The sequence below is a fragment of the Micropterus salmoides genome, unplaced genomic scaffold, assembly GCF_014851395.1.
Source record: "Micropterus salmoides isolate LMB-PRFRI ecotype aquatic unplaced genomic scaffold, ASM1485139v1 Ms_hic_scaffold_19, whole genome shotgun sequence".
NCBI classification, from domain to species: Eukaryota; Metazoa; Chordata; class Actinopteri; order Centrarchiformes; family Centrarchidae; genus Micropterus; species Micropterus salmoides.
In genome coordinates, this window is record NW_024041039.1 from 13,690,162 (window position 1) to 13,705,152 (window position 14,991).

Consider the following 14,991-nt stretch of genomic DNA (forward strand, 5'->3'; position numbering starts at 1 on the left):
CATTCTCATGGTCTTAAAAACCTTAAATTAAATGTATTTATTCATGTAATTAATCATTTATTCATTTAATTATTCAGTCATATGTTATAAATGAATTATTCATTAAAATGACAAATGCATCCCTGAAATTGGAACATCACTATAGCTACTTCCAAACTTATATCAAAAGGTTCCAAACATTTTGTTTAACATTCAAATTATTTGAACATGATTAACTTTACTACAGTTTGTTACCATAAACAAATTAATACATAAAAAATTGTTTAATGCAGGTATTTTTTTTAAATCAGCTATAACTGTACCTATAGTACAATATTTATGACCAAGACATAATAGCTTCTTAAAAGCCAGCCCTGGAAACATTTTCTAAAATCACAAAGTTTTCAGGTATTCCATCCCTGGTCTAGCCATCTCTCTCTACACAGCTTGTTGCCATCGTCCTCTTCTTGGAAATTATTCCTAAAGTAGCTACTACAAATGGGTAAAAGGTCAGTTCTTGTTGTCCAGAGCAGTGATGAGAGGGTTAATCAGACGGGAATTGCCAGGGCTGCAGGGAGAGATCCCTTTCACTGGTGGAAAGGCCTGAGAGGCCAACAATGCCTAATGAAGATAAACCAGGTCCATGGCCTGGTTTATGGGAGTATCAAGTAGCACTGTCACTCTGTTGGCTCACACTAATTATGTATGTGGGCAGCTGGACTGCTTTTGTGTATATATGTGTGTTGTCTGCTTTGATCAAACTGTAAGGGTTGCCTCTGCAGCGTATATACGCTATAAGTCTGTCACCATATGTTGAATGCACTTCCACACATGCATGCATGAATTCAAGTAGTCTCAACTGCGCATTTCTGTTTGTTTAGGTGTTGTGTGTGTTCTCTCCTCCTGTTTCCCACTGTCCTCACCTGCTGAAGTCCTTCTCAGTCTCCAACTCCTCTTCTCCGTGGCCCAGACGCAGGAGGTGGCGCTCATCAATGTCTAGAGCCATGATCTTTTCAAACAGCTGGTTCAGAGCCTGGTGTGGAATAAACCGTTGCAACAAGAAGACATGGTCAGATGTGGAAATGGCTTTCTTTGATGTGTATATATTTTGTCATCTATCAACAGTACTTGTGCATATAAAACGGTTTTAACTTCCGGTCTCTTAATAATATCTATAATGTGCAATATGTTTGAGATATTTAGCATGCTATGAAGAAAGTGTCTATGTCTGTATAAGAATTAAAAATGAAAGTGGAAAATATTGCATGATAGTACGATATTCATATTATATCCAGCTACGCTTCTTGGGGCCAATGTTCCTTTTGGCTAGTTTCCACTGGTGTAAAACAACAGCAGATTACTTTATGATTAAATACTGAGGGTGGAAGACCGGGGCACAAGGGAGCTGAGATTTAAATTTTTTCTCCATGGTTTGAATAACACTATCGCCTCATTAATGGGCAGTTCTGTGCTCTATATTCTCCAGACAACTTTACTGTTTGTTGAGCAGGGTGTTGGGGAATCAGAGATGTGTATCGAGCTGGTTTGTGTGTGTGGTGGGTTAACCTGGTTTGAGTGTGTGACTATGAGGGTCCTCTGCTCAGGAAAGTTGTGATAGAGGTTTGAGATGATCTGAACAGCAACATCTGTCTTTCCGGTACCTGGTGGTCCAACAACCTAGAGACACAACAGGAAAGCAAGAAGAGGGTGGCAGGAAAGAAATATAGTTTATTTTTTTACAAGAAAGAATCAGAATCAGAAGTTAGGTCACAGTGCAATGGCACTTGTCTTGGAGACATCCTAGTGGTTGTGACATCTAGGCCATGGGCATGTCAGAACAGGCTAAGGTGGTGCTCCATAGTTAGCTGTGCTCAGAAAGACCCAAAACAACAAGCCTGTGGTGTTGGCTGGCATGCCAAGAAGATGGGAAAAGACACAGAGAGCTACTGAAAATGGAGAAAAGCTACTGGAGGCAAACACATCTTTCAAGCCTCCCTTTTGTACTTGCTAATGCTAGTAGCACTTGTACATAGAAGTAACAATGATAATAAGCCTCACATTTACTTAACTGGGGGGAATAGCACATCTAATTTACTAAATAAATATTCATCAAACAGGCTGGTCTCATATCTCAGGTGAGAAATTTCTGCTAAAACTGTAAGCAAAATTAGATATTCCTGCATATATCAGTACATAATCAGCTCCTTGGTTTTGTACATGAAAGCCAGGCCAGGCAGACCGGGAGGCAGTGTGTGTGTGTTTGTTATGGCTGCTAACAACTGTGACATATGCCAAGATGGAAGGTTGGAGGGGGTGAGGAGAGGAGCAGAGAAAGGCACGCATGCAGAGTTGTTTTACGACTCTGCCGATAGCCTTCTTGCCATATTTACCTCAGCTAGCAGCATAATAAATAACTCACACCCCACTGTCAGCTTCCCATCACCACATCAGAATAGCGCCTTTGTCAAAACAGTGTGAAAACAGTGGCAGGCTGGAATGGCATAGTTGTGGATGTGCGTATAAGACTGGGTGGTTCCATACTTGTTATCCTATGTTATTTAATGTGTGATTGACGATGTCAATGGCAATGCCAAAATTACAGAGAGGGTTTCAGGGAAATTTGTCATCGCTCTACATGTGTGAGACACCAAACAGCAGCATATTTACTGGTGAAGAAATTCCCTTGGCATACCTCACTAAGATTAATGGTTGCAAATCTTTGGCTTTGTAACAGCAAGCTGGAACAGTATGCACCTGCAGTATCAGCACTCTGGACACTCACACTGGACTGACTAGACTCTCTGCCCAGACAGTATCACACTCAAGGACATGCATGATGACTTTATAGGAATGGGTTTTAGAATAAAGTTAGACCAATATGGTTTTCGTTAATGTTCGATGCCGATATTTAGAGGAAAGTGAAATGATTCACTCGACCAAAATAGTCACGTAACACAGAGTTGGAAGACAATAAAATAGGTTGAAGGTGTAATGTTTACAAAACATAGTCCAACAGCTTGCATTAAGTTTAAATGCAATGTTTTTTAGCATTTTGCAGGGAAACAGAGAGATGTTACAAGACATGGAGGAAATTTTACATTACGGAGCGACAGTGAACACACCACTGCAGATGTCATAAGCCGTCTGCATGGCTGCATATCCACAGGGAGCATTTAGATGTTGTTAATTTGGTAATCAGTGCTTGCTTATTGTGCTTCTACTATTATTAAGTAGGCTACAGAGTTAAATGGTTTCTTTTTTTTGTCTGTTTTAACTGTGTTTATAGTTGTTTTATGACTGGGAGGGTGTTTTATTTAGAAAATTGACAAGATTCTCTATGGCGTTCTGTGTCTGACTTCCTGCCCGGTTCGATGTGCTCTGTGTTGCTTGACGTGGCTTCCGTCAAAAATAGACTAGCTACCTATTCTCTGCGGAGCGTCTGGGAGTAGCCGTAGTGCAACGCAGCCAGAGTCAGCAGACTTTGCGGGTTAATGAGAGCTCAACAGTCCGGGGAGCAGGTGTGTCGCGGTTCCATCTCTCAGAAACGGTTTTGGTCTTGGTTTCAGCACCGTTACAGCCCTAATGGTTATCTTAGCCAGTAACGTGGTGTTTAAGGTGCAACTGGGTGATGCTGTAGATTACAAAACGTGACTGGTATTTAAGGGAGAGTGTGTCAGAAGTGAGGTCCTTCAACTGCATTATTTAATTCTAGCCAGTAATGGTTTTAGATTAAATTTGCTGTTATTTAGGATGACAGATTGGCCTCGGCCTATCACTAGTTTGAGGTAATTTTATGTACTGCAATTAACTTAATCTTCCAAGGGGAAATAGATAGGTACATGTATTTGTTGGTGTCTGTTCAAATGCTGCCATTTCCTATGTCAAACACATCATTTATATCTTATAGATATTCACTATGTGAGAAATATAATGAAACACAAAACACAAAGTCCTCACCATAGTGAGTCCTGGCTGCATCCCGGCTCGAATGGCTTCAATCTGAGTAGGGGTGAACTGAATTGTGTTCCTGTAAGACAAAATGTACATTGCTGATATTAATTAATCTAGTAATGGGTTGAAGATACCAAACAGCCTTGACAGCATAAACCTATTTTGTGTTCAAATGCTTTCATTAGTTCTTTTTTTTAAAATAGATGCTAAATGCTGCAAGTTTTGTTGTGATGTTCTTTGAGACCATCTTTAAAGATTGTAAGTCAGGGCATCCCCATGGACATGATGTTGCTATCAAGATTTAAATATCAAAGGGCAAACTAGAAAAGCTAAAACACCACCAGATGAATCTTACATTTTCATGAAGGGCAATTATTTTGTGGCGATATAATTAGTACAGCAATATGAAAACCTTTTCTGTACACCTTTAACTGCATAAAAAATGTCCATCTAGTGTAGGCATAACAACCACCAAAATAGCACAAGTCAGAGGAGATTTGTGCAATATTCTCTGCTGCCATTTATTCACTAGTCCTTTTTGGTTCACCATAATTCTTAATAATATAAATATTGTACATACCCACACACCTTTATATTTGTCTTTATATTTTAAATTTATATACTCTTTATCTATCTACCTTTGACAAGTGTGCAATTGTGACAAGAGAATTTCCCCTCTGCGATCAATAAAGTATTTCTGATTCTGATACCATGGAACACAAAATAGTCAGGCCCAGAGTAAGATACCTATAACAAGCATTTGACTGGTGCCTCTGTACTGTTTTATAGTAAAAAAAAAGTTCAGGATTTAAGATTTTCTACAACATAATGTGTTACTGTACCATATATGCTGTGGGTAGAGCGCTAGTTAAGGTGCAACTACATTTAAAAGAGGCAAGTAGGAGAAGTCAGGGTTTAACTAAACGCCAAACAACTATTTGACACCTAATCTCATTATGTTGTGAACAGAAAAAGCTGATTCTGGGCCTCTCACCGTTTGGGCTGGTTGTAGGGATATGGGCCACGGTTGAGTGTAACATAGGGCTCAACGGTCAATGTCATGTCTTCCTCTTTGTCTTCCACTTCTTCATCAGCCTTTCTCTTCTTTCCTTTGTCAGTTTTATTTGAGATGGGAAACGTGATTCTGGTAAGGCAAAAGGATTAAGGAAAAGAGGGATTATTATAGCTATATTATATTATGTGCCATCAACTGTCATAACTTCACATAATTAAATAAATAATAAAATAGACAGAGTATAGTAAAACTTGCAGGGCAAGACAGGTTAAAAACTAAAAAACAACAACAACTAAAGTTTATACATTTACTTGGACCAAGGTAAATCAATCCCAACCTGTCTCTTTATGATTTGATTATTGGATCTTTGACTTTTACCTGAAAGGGGAGACCTGAAGCTCAGGGTTCTCTTCTGTGACTTTTATGGTGTAGCCAGGGAAACACGAACGTAAATGGTCCAGGGACAGAAAGGTGTCATTGAAGTCCAATGTGGAGATCTGGTTAGGCATTTTCGAGTAGTGTGCACTGCCTGGATCGCCATAGCCTAGGATAATGTCGTGAAGCCAGTCTGGCACAACACACTCGGTGTTCATCAGGTTTCTGATGGTCTCTAGCACTGCCTAAAACAGACAGAGGGATATGTGATAGTGTGACACACCAGTACATAGCCAAGTTTAAAAAGAATAATTTAAAGGAGTATAATCTAACTGAATGAGGCACGTCAGACAACCATCCCACAAGAGGGGGTTTAGCTGGATACAAATAGCTTTGTGGTGGGCTGATGGGACAGCAGGTAATTTGAATGTCTGTCCATTATATTTTAACGAGCAGCAAACTGTGTAATACCCTGAGCATCAAACATTGGGTAGAGAAACATGTTTACTTTTATCTGTGTCACACATCAAAGATGGAAAAGAAAGTTTCTTGAATACCCATTAGTTCCTGTGCTTTTCAAATCCCCCCCCTGCCAAAAAAAGACACACTTTAAAATCATCTGTCATTGCTCAGGGTGTGAAAGACGGAAATGCGTGCACGGAATTAGAAATAGCAGATTTGACAAAGCTGTAATGAGATGCTCTCAAATAAAAAAAAAAGAAGCAAAATGGTTTTGTGAATAATTAACATTTTTAAAAAAGGTGAACAAAATGGAGCAAAACAACATAAGACAGATGGGTTTCACACAAGCCACTATGACCTGCTGAAAAACTTAAAATATCGGTAAAAATATCAACATAGATTTAACTTTCTTAATCTTCTTTAACAGCAGCTCATGTATGTTATACTGACAATTTTGCATTCTGTAGGAAAGCGTAACCTACAAATACTTATGCAATGTCAGGTTGCTGCCACAAGGGGATTATTAGAGGTGAGAGAGAGGTGGAGGTACATATCACACAAATATCCAGTTAGAAGTGTCCCTCAATGGGATCACAGGGAGGGCCTTGAGTGGGTGGTAATCTCTGAGCTGCCCTGGCCCCAACCTTTCAGCTGCAATACCCAGACAGCGTAATATGTGCAATGCATCACTCTGGGACCACAACTCAAGGTCTAAAGATAAAACACTCAAATACATTGTACAGTGAGGGCTGATATGTGCGCTTCTACGTGTAGTGCAAACCTTGAAATTATTCTCCTTGGGTTTGCGTCTCATGATAATGTTGAAAGTCTCATATGGGTCTTCAGTGCCACTCTGAATACTGCTGGTCATGTCCTGTTGATACTGGTTCGGGTCCAGCCACACACGGAATGTTCTGGCATCTCCTCGGAGCTTAGGCTTTGGGTCAGGTCCTAGACCAGAGTTGTGAGGAGAATACTTGTTAGAGCAACAGAGAAATGATAACCTTTAGGGCTAAATATGAAAGTAATTCATCAAATTTGTATTTTTCAAATCACTGTTACAAATTGTCAAAACAGTCAAACACAAAACTATGTAAATCTTAGAGCAAAGCTTTAGAAGGACAACAGTCAATATTCAAATTTAATCTAAACCATGCTTTTAATAATCATTTACATTGGAATCCTTACATTTAAAAAATTAAATCCTTTCAAAAGAGCATACTCTGACATGCCTTGCTACAGTACTGACTCCTTAGGAACACAAATTGCACGTAGATGCTTGACTGACAGGCCACAGGCTTTAGGCTTCCTCCCACAGGGAGCCTGAGTGGTGCAGCAAGTGCAGCTTTCACAGATGTCTAAATAGATTCTTGTATGGAGCTGCAGGGCACAGAGCAGGAGAGTGAAACTCAATACTATTGGCCTCTGGTGTGTGTATGTGCCCATCCATGTGTACGTCTGTCTGTGTGCAGCTATGTGGGGATCTTCACATCCCCCTTACTAAAATTAGTGTGCCGACAGCTTAGGAGTGGAAGCTACACCCTCAACACCATGGGATAACAATGTAGACAGCTGGGCCAGAGAGTGTCAGTAGTTAAAACAACTATGCGCCATTGTAGTAAGTTGTCAGTTATTAAAAGGTGGAATTAAACCAATATATCATTTAAACGGAGATTCATGCATTTGTTCATTTAAGTCACATAGAATTTGTCCTTTTGTAATAAATTTCACCCAAATATTTTGTCTTTGAGGAATATAGTTTTTATAAGACAGTAATGAGTCAGTTGTTAGTGTGCCATAATGCACCTCTAAGCTTGTTATCTCCGCACACCTTCACCAAGTGCCGTGTGATTTAAGTGAGATCACCCCAACACCCAGTTACCCAGAGTACCACTTAGCCCCGTTGGGGATCTGAAAGTTTAACAAAGCTGACATTGGCAGGGCATGTTCCCTGGCAGCATGTCTACTTAGAAAGGCCTGCCCTCTGCATATTTAATCCAAACAGATGAGAGCGGATGGGGAAAGGTTGCTTCAGCGTATGGACACATGTTCCCACAGGGGAAACACTTAGAATAGCAGAGCTGCAGGGTAATGTTGGTGAACCAACCCCCCTCAGAGGGGCTGCTTTGGGCTGTGGGGAGAAATACGGCACAGTAAACAAAAGGAGATCATGTTACTGTATAAACATATTTTACTTTCCAGGAAAGGCCAGAAACTTGAATCCTGTGTGGACGCACACACACAAAACAGACTCCCTGAGTCTTATATTTGATGACAGCAAATTTTAAGGCTTTTATAAGCAAAATACAGTAGCTTACAGGAAAAAGCTCACAATGTGCTCATATATGTTTCCAAATTTATAACACATTATTGCTGGCAATACATTGTTACAGAGACTGGGCTGAGTGTTTCCTATATGACACCTTACTGTATTCTGCAGGACAAGCACATTTGGTCAGATATAGACAATACAATTTAGGCAGGGGGCAGGGCCCAAAGTCCTCAGGTGTTGTTGTCGACCTCAGGTTAATGGAATGTTAATGTAAACAGGTCAGGTCTCACTGTGACTGTCACCACGGCAACACCAGTTTGACCCTCTCCCGAGGACCTGTCAGTGGGGATGATTATGTATAGGAGGTCTGATGGGTGGATGGATGTCTTGTGTCACTGGTGTGTGTGTGTGTGTGTCTGTCTGTCTGTGTGTGTGTGTGTTTGTTTGCAGGCAGGGGCATATATGTGCATACCTTCTTCAATGACACGTCCCTTGTCATCCAGCATACCCTGCACCTCGCAGCCTCTCACGTACACCAGGCCAGTCTGCTCCACAAAGGGCTGCCGACGGTCGAAGCGCGTGCCGTAGGGCAGGTTGGGTCGCACCGTGATCAGAAAGCAAACGTCATGCTTCCGCAGCCCTATAGGGAAAGAGGATGGAGAGATGGGTTAGAGAGAGAGAGAAAAAGAATGAAAGAAAGGGTTTTAGAGACAAAGAGACAGAGAGAGAAAAAGTACACAGAGAAAGAGAGGTTATGGAGAGGTGAGAGAGTAGTGGAATAGTAGTGTGAAGGAGTTTGGAAAAAAAGAAACCGCTCTGTCAGCATTTGCCTGATCTTTAAAACATGAAGCTCTAATTATGGGGAAAGGCTAGTGGATGGAAGGAAGTAATACTTCATATCGCCGCCGAATTCCAAGAAAGAAAGTAAAACCATAAAAGCGGGTATAAAGAAAGTAAAGACATCAATTTGGGATGTTTATGGCTTACCTTTTTTTTTTTTTTTTAATTCAGTGATAATGCCATTACTTCTATAATACCCACGAAAGAATGCATTCATTCTCCATATTAATTAGTGCAATACACCACTGGCATACATCAGTGTGTCAACATATCCCATATCAAGTGTGAAGGCTTCATTGTGCTTTCTATGTTCCCAGGTAATCAGTGTCTTTCAAGACTGACAAGCACCTGTTAACATTATCTACAGTGCCCTTATCAGAGAAGGAAACAAAAACGATCAGAAAATAAAAAAAAAGAGGCTCAGTGGTAGAGACTACACAGCAATAGCACGTCTTCACAGAAACATGAGGCAGGTAAGGGTCATGAGTCAAGGCCCAGTGGGATTGGAACAGAATGGTAAGGTAAGACTTTATGGAGGTTATAAACAGCTTACTAGGAGTGACAAAAGAGGGAAACAAAAAATGTAGCAAGGCAAAATGAAAGGGGAGAGTAATGATGTATAAGGTACAAGGCAGTTTATTTATCAATAATAATAATAATAATATATTAGTAGTAATAATAACAACAACAACAACAGTCAAAAGGTGTATAAGGATGCGTTTGTGTTAATTTTCCATTCACATTATCCTTTGTGAATTAAAATAAAAACATACATAATGCTAGTATAGTATAGCTAGATTTGAACAAGCAATATAAATGATACTGATATTAAAAGTGCTGAAAAGATATTAAAAAAAAATACTGACCAAAACAGATCTACCTATGATAGACAGGCGCACACATATTACCTTCCCACTCATGCTTGATATGATCTTGTACATTGAGGTTAACAGTGACATCAGCTCGCACACGGGCAGGCCAGCTCTCTCCAATGTTGGGCTTGGCAACCTCTACTATGGAAAAAGAAGTGATCGTCTGTGCCATCCTGGCCCAGCCCCCAAACACCACTCCGCCATACTCTGATTGCCTGTGCGGAGGGACAGACAAAGCAAGAAGTTAGACAAGCGCTGTGGGCTGATTTAAATCAGTTGGATTTAGGACAGCACATGGCACTACTGCTTACTTATTTACTTTCACAGGAACAACAAGCAAGTTGCTACATCAACTGACATAATGGGAGCACTTATTATGTTAAGCAATGGGTTTCCAAATGTGGTGTACCAAATGACAGTCTTTTAATAAAATAGTATCAATGTACTATGCCACCATGTGAGATGCAGACAGAGGATTAGAATCTTCATTCATTGGAGTAATAAGACAAAGTGTGCTGTGGCTGAGATAATGGTAGAAATTTGTTCTACTTAGCTTCTCTGCACTGGCTCTCTGTCAGATCTAGAGTAGAAATTAAAATCCCTCTGCTCACCTACAGTGAGCCCTTAATGGTCAGGCAACATCTTATCTTAAAGAACTCATACTACCTTATTACACCACTAGACCACTGCGCTCCCAGAATGCAGGGTTACTAGTGGTTCCTAGAGTCTCAAAGTAGAATGGGAGCCAGAGCCATCAGCTATCAAGCTCGTCTCCTGTGGAATCAGGTCGCAGGCGGAAGCAATCTCCACATTTAAGAGAAGGCTTAAGACTTTCCTCTTTAATAAAGCTTATAGTTAGGGCTGGCTTAGGTTAGTCCTGAATCTTCCCTTTGTTACGCTGCAGGGAGACTTCCCCTGATACACTTTTCTCCTGCTCTCCATCTGTATGCATTCTTATCCCATTAATGCATGTTACTAACTCGACTTCCCTCTCCCATAGTTTTGTGCTTTCTCGTCCCTCTCCTCTCTACTTCTGTCACGTTCTGTGGATGCATCTGCCTCCGGAACTGTGGAGTCTGAATCTGTGGTTGCAAGCCACCTACTGCCCCTATGTTCCTGCTTGACACCCGCTGTTACAGTTTTTATTATTAGTCCTATTATGAACATTATTATTGTTATTATATATTATAGTTATTATTATCATTATTACAGTTAGAGATGAAATGGTACTAAAATTATCCACAATTTAGACCAAAATGATCACGATTATCAGTATTATCATAGTATTGTTAGTGTGCTGAAAAAGATTAAAACGTACTATACATTTACAACAACAAAAATTAACAGTTTGTTTGCATAAACATTGAAACAATAACCAATACCTATGTAAACATATGAAAACCATCTAAGTGTGCATTATCAGTAAAGATTTTGTATTATATAAATAATGCAATGACTCCATGCACAATTACATACAAATTAAGTCTTTAGAAGACAGTGATAGTAACTGCAATGAGCGTAACAACTAATATGAATGACACAGAGGTGTCTGCAGCATTTCGCCCGTTCGGACACTTTTACAACTAGTTTGCTGCTGGATTTTAAATGAACAAAATATGTTGGTTGGAGACTAAACTGCGTAACATCTTATCATTGCATTTGCAGTCGGCGAATAGTCTGCAGACACACAATGTACACAGCAGCAGAACAATGTGTAGTTTGTTTTTTTTAAACGAGCAGCTAACACTGAGAGCTTCGGTTTACAAGCTGTTAGCAAGTCAGACAGACAAACCAAAGTTAACTCACCCTGTGTCTGCTATAAGGTAATTTTCTTCAATCAAGTTTCCCTCAGCACTCTTATAAAAACCAAAATACAACCAGACTTCAGAGTGACTGAAATATCTCTTCTGCCAGGTTGTCATTCACCTAAACAAACCCATATTGCATACTGCGCATGTGCGCCTGCTTAAGGGACAGTATTTGCCGAGAGTTTATCAAAGCGCGGTAACCGAAACTGGTCATCATGGTAATAAAAATGTGTACGGTAATAATCATTGGGAATTTTACCATGGTTTATCATTAAGCCAGCAACTGTTTCATCACTAATTACAACTATTTCATTTACATATTGTACCACTGCCATTATTTTATATCTCTATGTGGAACTTGCATAGTGCTACTGCGTGTTCTCTTTCCTCCTGCTCTCTCCCCCCCCTCTCCCTCACTTACTCAACACAGTCAAAGCAGCCCGCCCTAATGTTAAGTTCTGCTCAGTTTTCCTTGCCACTCTCGCCAAGTGGTTTCTCACGGTGGGAATTTTCATTGTCGATTAATCTGTCGATTATTTTATCAATTAATTGATTAGTTGTTTGGTCTAAAAATTTTGATCAGTGTTTCCCAAAGCCCAAGATGATGTTCTCAAATGTCTTGTATTGTCCACAACCCAAAGATATTCAGTCTACTGTCATAAAGTAAAGAAACCCGAACATGTATGAAGCTCCAATCACAGAATATGGAGGAACTGAGAACTGAAATTTCTATTTTTGTACCAAGAAAACAATAAGAGATTCGGGATCAAGTTTCCTGTAGTTTTATAGAGATGAGGACGTCTCACCATGGTTTCATACGCCACACCACATCCTCTATGTCCTGTCTGATCTCATAGGTGGACTCTAGACGAAAGAGGTTAAAGTTCCTCAACAGGTAGTCATGGAGGGTCAGGAACTGTAGATTCAGCTTAGGTAGTGCTAGACAGCCTAAAAAGAAACAAATGAATAGACAAAGACAGAGTGAATAATCTAAATATGTGAGTAATTATTCACACACGTACGTAGTCGATAAACAGGTCATAATCTTTTCTGTTTTCTATACAATTACAAAAAAAAAAGGTTGAATGGCCAAAGTCATATGTAGCAACCTCTGTAATATCAACTGGGTAAATTGTTGCTTCTACACAGACTACTGAATGTATAAATGTCACAGCCAATGAGTTAATATGCTTAAGGGTTGCTTGAATGGTCAGTGGTATGCGTGTTTGTTGAAGGTGCCCTTGCAAACTAAAGAGGATTCCCAAGAGAGGTGCCAGTTCAGTGTCAGATGAATGGCCTTAGGATAAGGGATAATACAAGGTGTGGGTGTATAATTATGAGTGTGTGACACTGGTAGGGCCCTGTGAGGTCCGTTTAAAGGTCCAGATTCTGTTGTACTGTTTTCCAAATTCTGTGTTTTACATTTAAATATTTCCAAATTCTGTGTTTTTTACGATTTAAGCACATTTTGTCATCAGAAAGAGAGAGGTCACATGGTAGATGCATAAAATATCAACAATTTAATATGAAAATATAAAAAATTTAATCAACATCAATTAAATTTGATGTGTCATGCAAATGAATACTATATAAAATATTCAAATGTACAGTAAAACTTCAATCAAAAGCCTAGTCCCAATTAGACGCTGGTCCATTTTACTTTGACAAATAAAAGCATGTCTCAATTAAATGCCTGGTCCAGTTATATAAAAGTTCTTTAAATGTATAAAACCCACCGGGTCAATCTGCTTGAGCTAGTTCTAAGCTGCTTAGATCATCATACCAATGTGAATGTTTAAACTTTTGGCAAAATGAACATGCTACACATCGTTAGACAATACAATTCAAGTGTTTAGATCATTTTGCAGAAACAATGAGCCCCAAAGTATTATTCATTCGGATTTACTGCCACGGAAAGGAATTATAGACCTGCCCCATATAGGCAGGGCAATTAATATTTTACAGTATGCGCAATTATTTTTTCCAACAGAATATCTGACATCGCTTAGCATGTGTGCTCTAGTGCATGTTAACTCACACAAACATACACAATCACAATTCACACAAGCAGCACAAACCTTCGCCTGAGTAGTACTCTGTCGGGACGATGTTTTCATCCCAGATGATCTTCTCTGTTGGATAAAGCGGCATCTGGTTAAGTTGCTCAATCTGAGAGATTCTGCGCTCATGACGGGACACCTGTGTGTGCGGGTGGCAAACAGCAAGAGAGCGAGAGAGAGAGACAGAGAGGACGAAGACAGATAGAAATAGGGTTATTAAACAAATGCACATGTGCCGATTTAGCTGAGTGTCTCCAGATCTTTATCGTCTTCCTTACTGGAATAGATATCAGGAAATAAAGAAAAAAACATTTCCACAAAATCAGGCTGAAACCAGATAATGGTTGGCATTTTTGCTTGAAAAATGACTGAAACGATTAATTAATTGTCAAAATAGTTGTCACTTAGTTTTGTGTTGATTCTCATACTCATTATGTTTGTGTAGGTTCTTGCTTAAAGAAGAACAATTTTGTGAAACATTGCTGTTAAAGAGGAAGCTTCTCTTGCAGGAATCTCTGAACCTAGCACATGTCCTACGGAGGTTTTGTGGATGTACACACAATCAGGTTGCTATTGTTTTGTTACTGTCCTGGAAAAAACATGAGCTACTATGAGTTACTATGTCAAGGGGAGTACTATCTGCTGTAGAAGTAAAAAGCCTAATCTAGCCTAACACTGGCGTAACACCAGTTCTTACTCTCAAAAAGAATGGCTCCTTCTCCCTAAGTATGTTCTCTGCTACAAGTATGAATGTTTTGCTACCATGTGGCAGAGTTCTAGTCATGTGGCCCCTTCCTATTAAACTCACATGGTCAGAGATGTTGGTTGTTGGGGGCAACCTCAGGCACACACAAATGAGTGCCCTGACATTGTCTCCTACAGCAATATAATCAGATAATTATGAAACAGCTCTTCTCTATCGCTTCTCAGAGAGGACCTGGGGAGGGGTCTGAGTGGGTAATTATGAATAACCGCAGGCCAGCCTTAAAACACCCCCTTGGATGAAGAGGTCGACAGCACATGTGTGAGCTGGACGAGGGTCGGGTAGTTTCTGGAGGGGTTTTAAAAATGAAAATTGGGAGAGCGAGAGAAGAAGAAGCAGAGAGCACAATCAAACTAGCTCTAGCCTTTCAAGAGATACTAAAGGGGAAGAAAAAGTGTCTCTCTCTCTCATCAGCACAGTCTTCAATTCACCCTACAAATGCCCACATGAAGCAATAATTGGATTAGAAGGCAAATTCAAAAGGGACATGCAGTGAAGAGGGGATACTAAATGTATTCCAAGGTCAAGACCTTAAATTAATTACTTTAAAATGAGAAACACAAAACCTATTATGCCGTAGCGCTGACTGGTCAG

At 39.9% G+C, this 14,991-nt stretch overlaps 1 protein-coding gene across 1 annotated transcript in view; it reads right to left on the reverse strand.

The window, feature by feature from the left end:
• aqr (aquarius intron-binding spliceosomal factor) overlaps positions 1 to 14,991 on the reverse strand; it is a gene marked incomplete at its 3' end in the record, with an annotated part of 43,755 nt that overhangs the window by 15,106 nt on the left and 13,658 nt on the right. Inside the window, 10 exon segments of the mRNA XM_038728551.1 lie at positions 903 to 1,012; positions 1,546 to 1,656; positions 3,937 to 4,006; positions 4,925 to 5,074; positions 5,324 to 5,565; positions 6,564 to 6,733; positions 8,527 to 8,694; positions 9,803 to 9,981; positions 12,381 to 12,522; positions 13,653 to 13,773. Of these exon segments, the coding sequence (XP_038584479.1) occupies positions 903 to 1,012; positions 1,546 to 1,656; positions 3,937 to 4,006; positions 4,925 to 5,074; positions 5,324 to 5,565; positions 6,564 to 6,733; positions 8,527 to 8,694; positions 9,803 to 9,981; positions 12,381 to 12,522; positions 13,653 to 13,773 (1,463 nt within the window).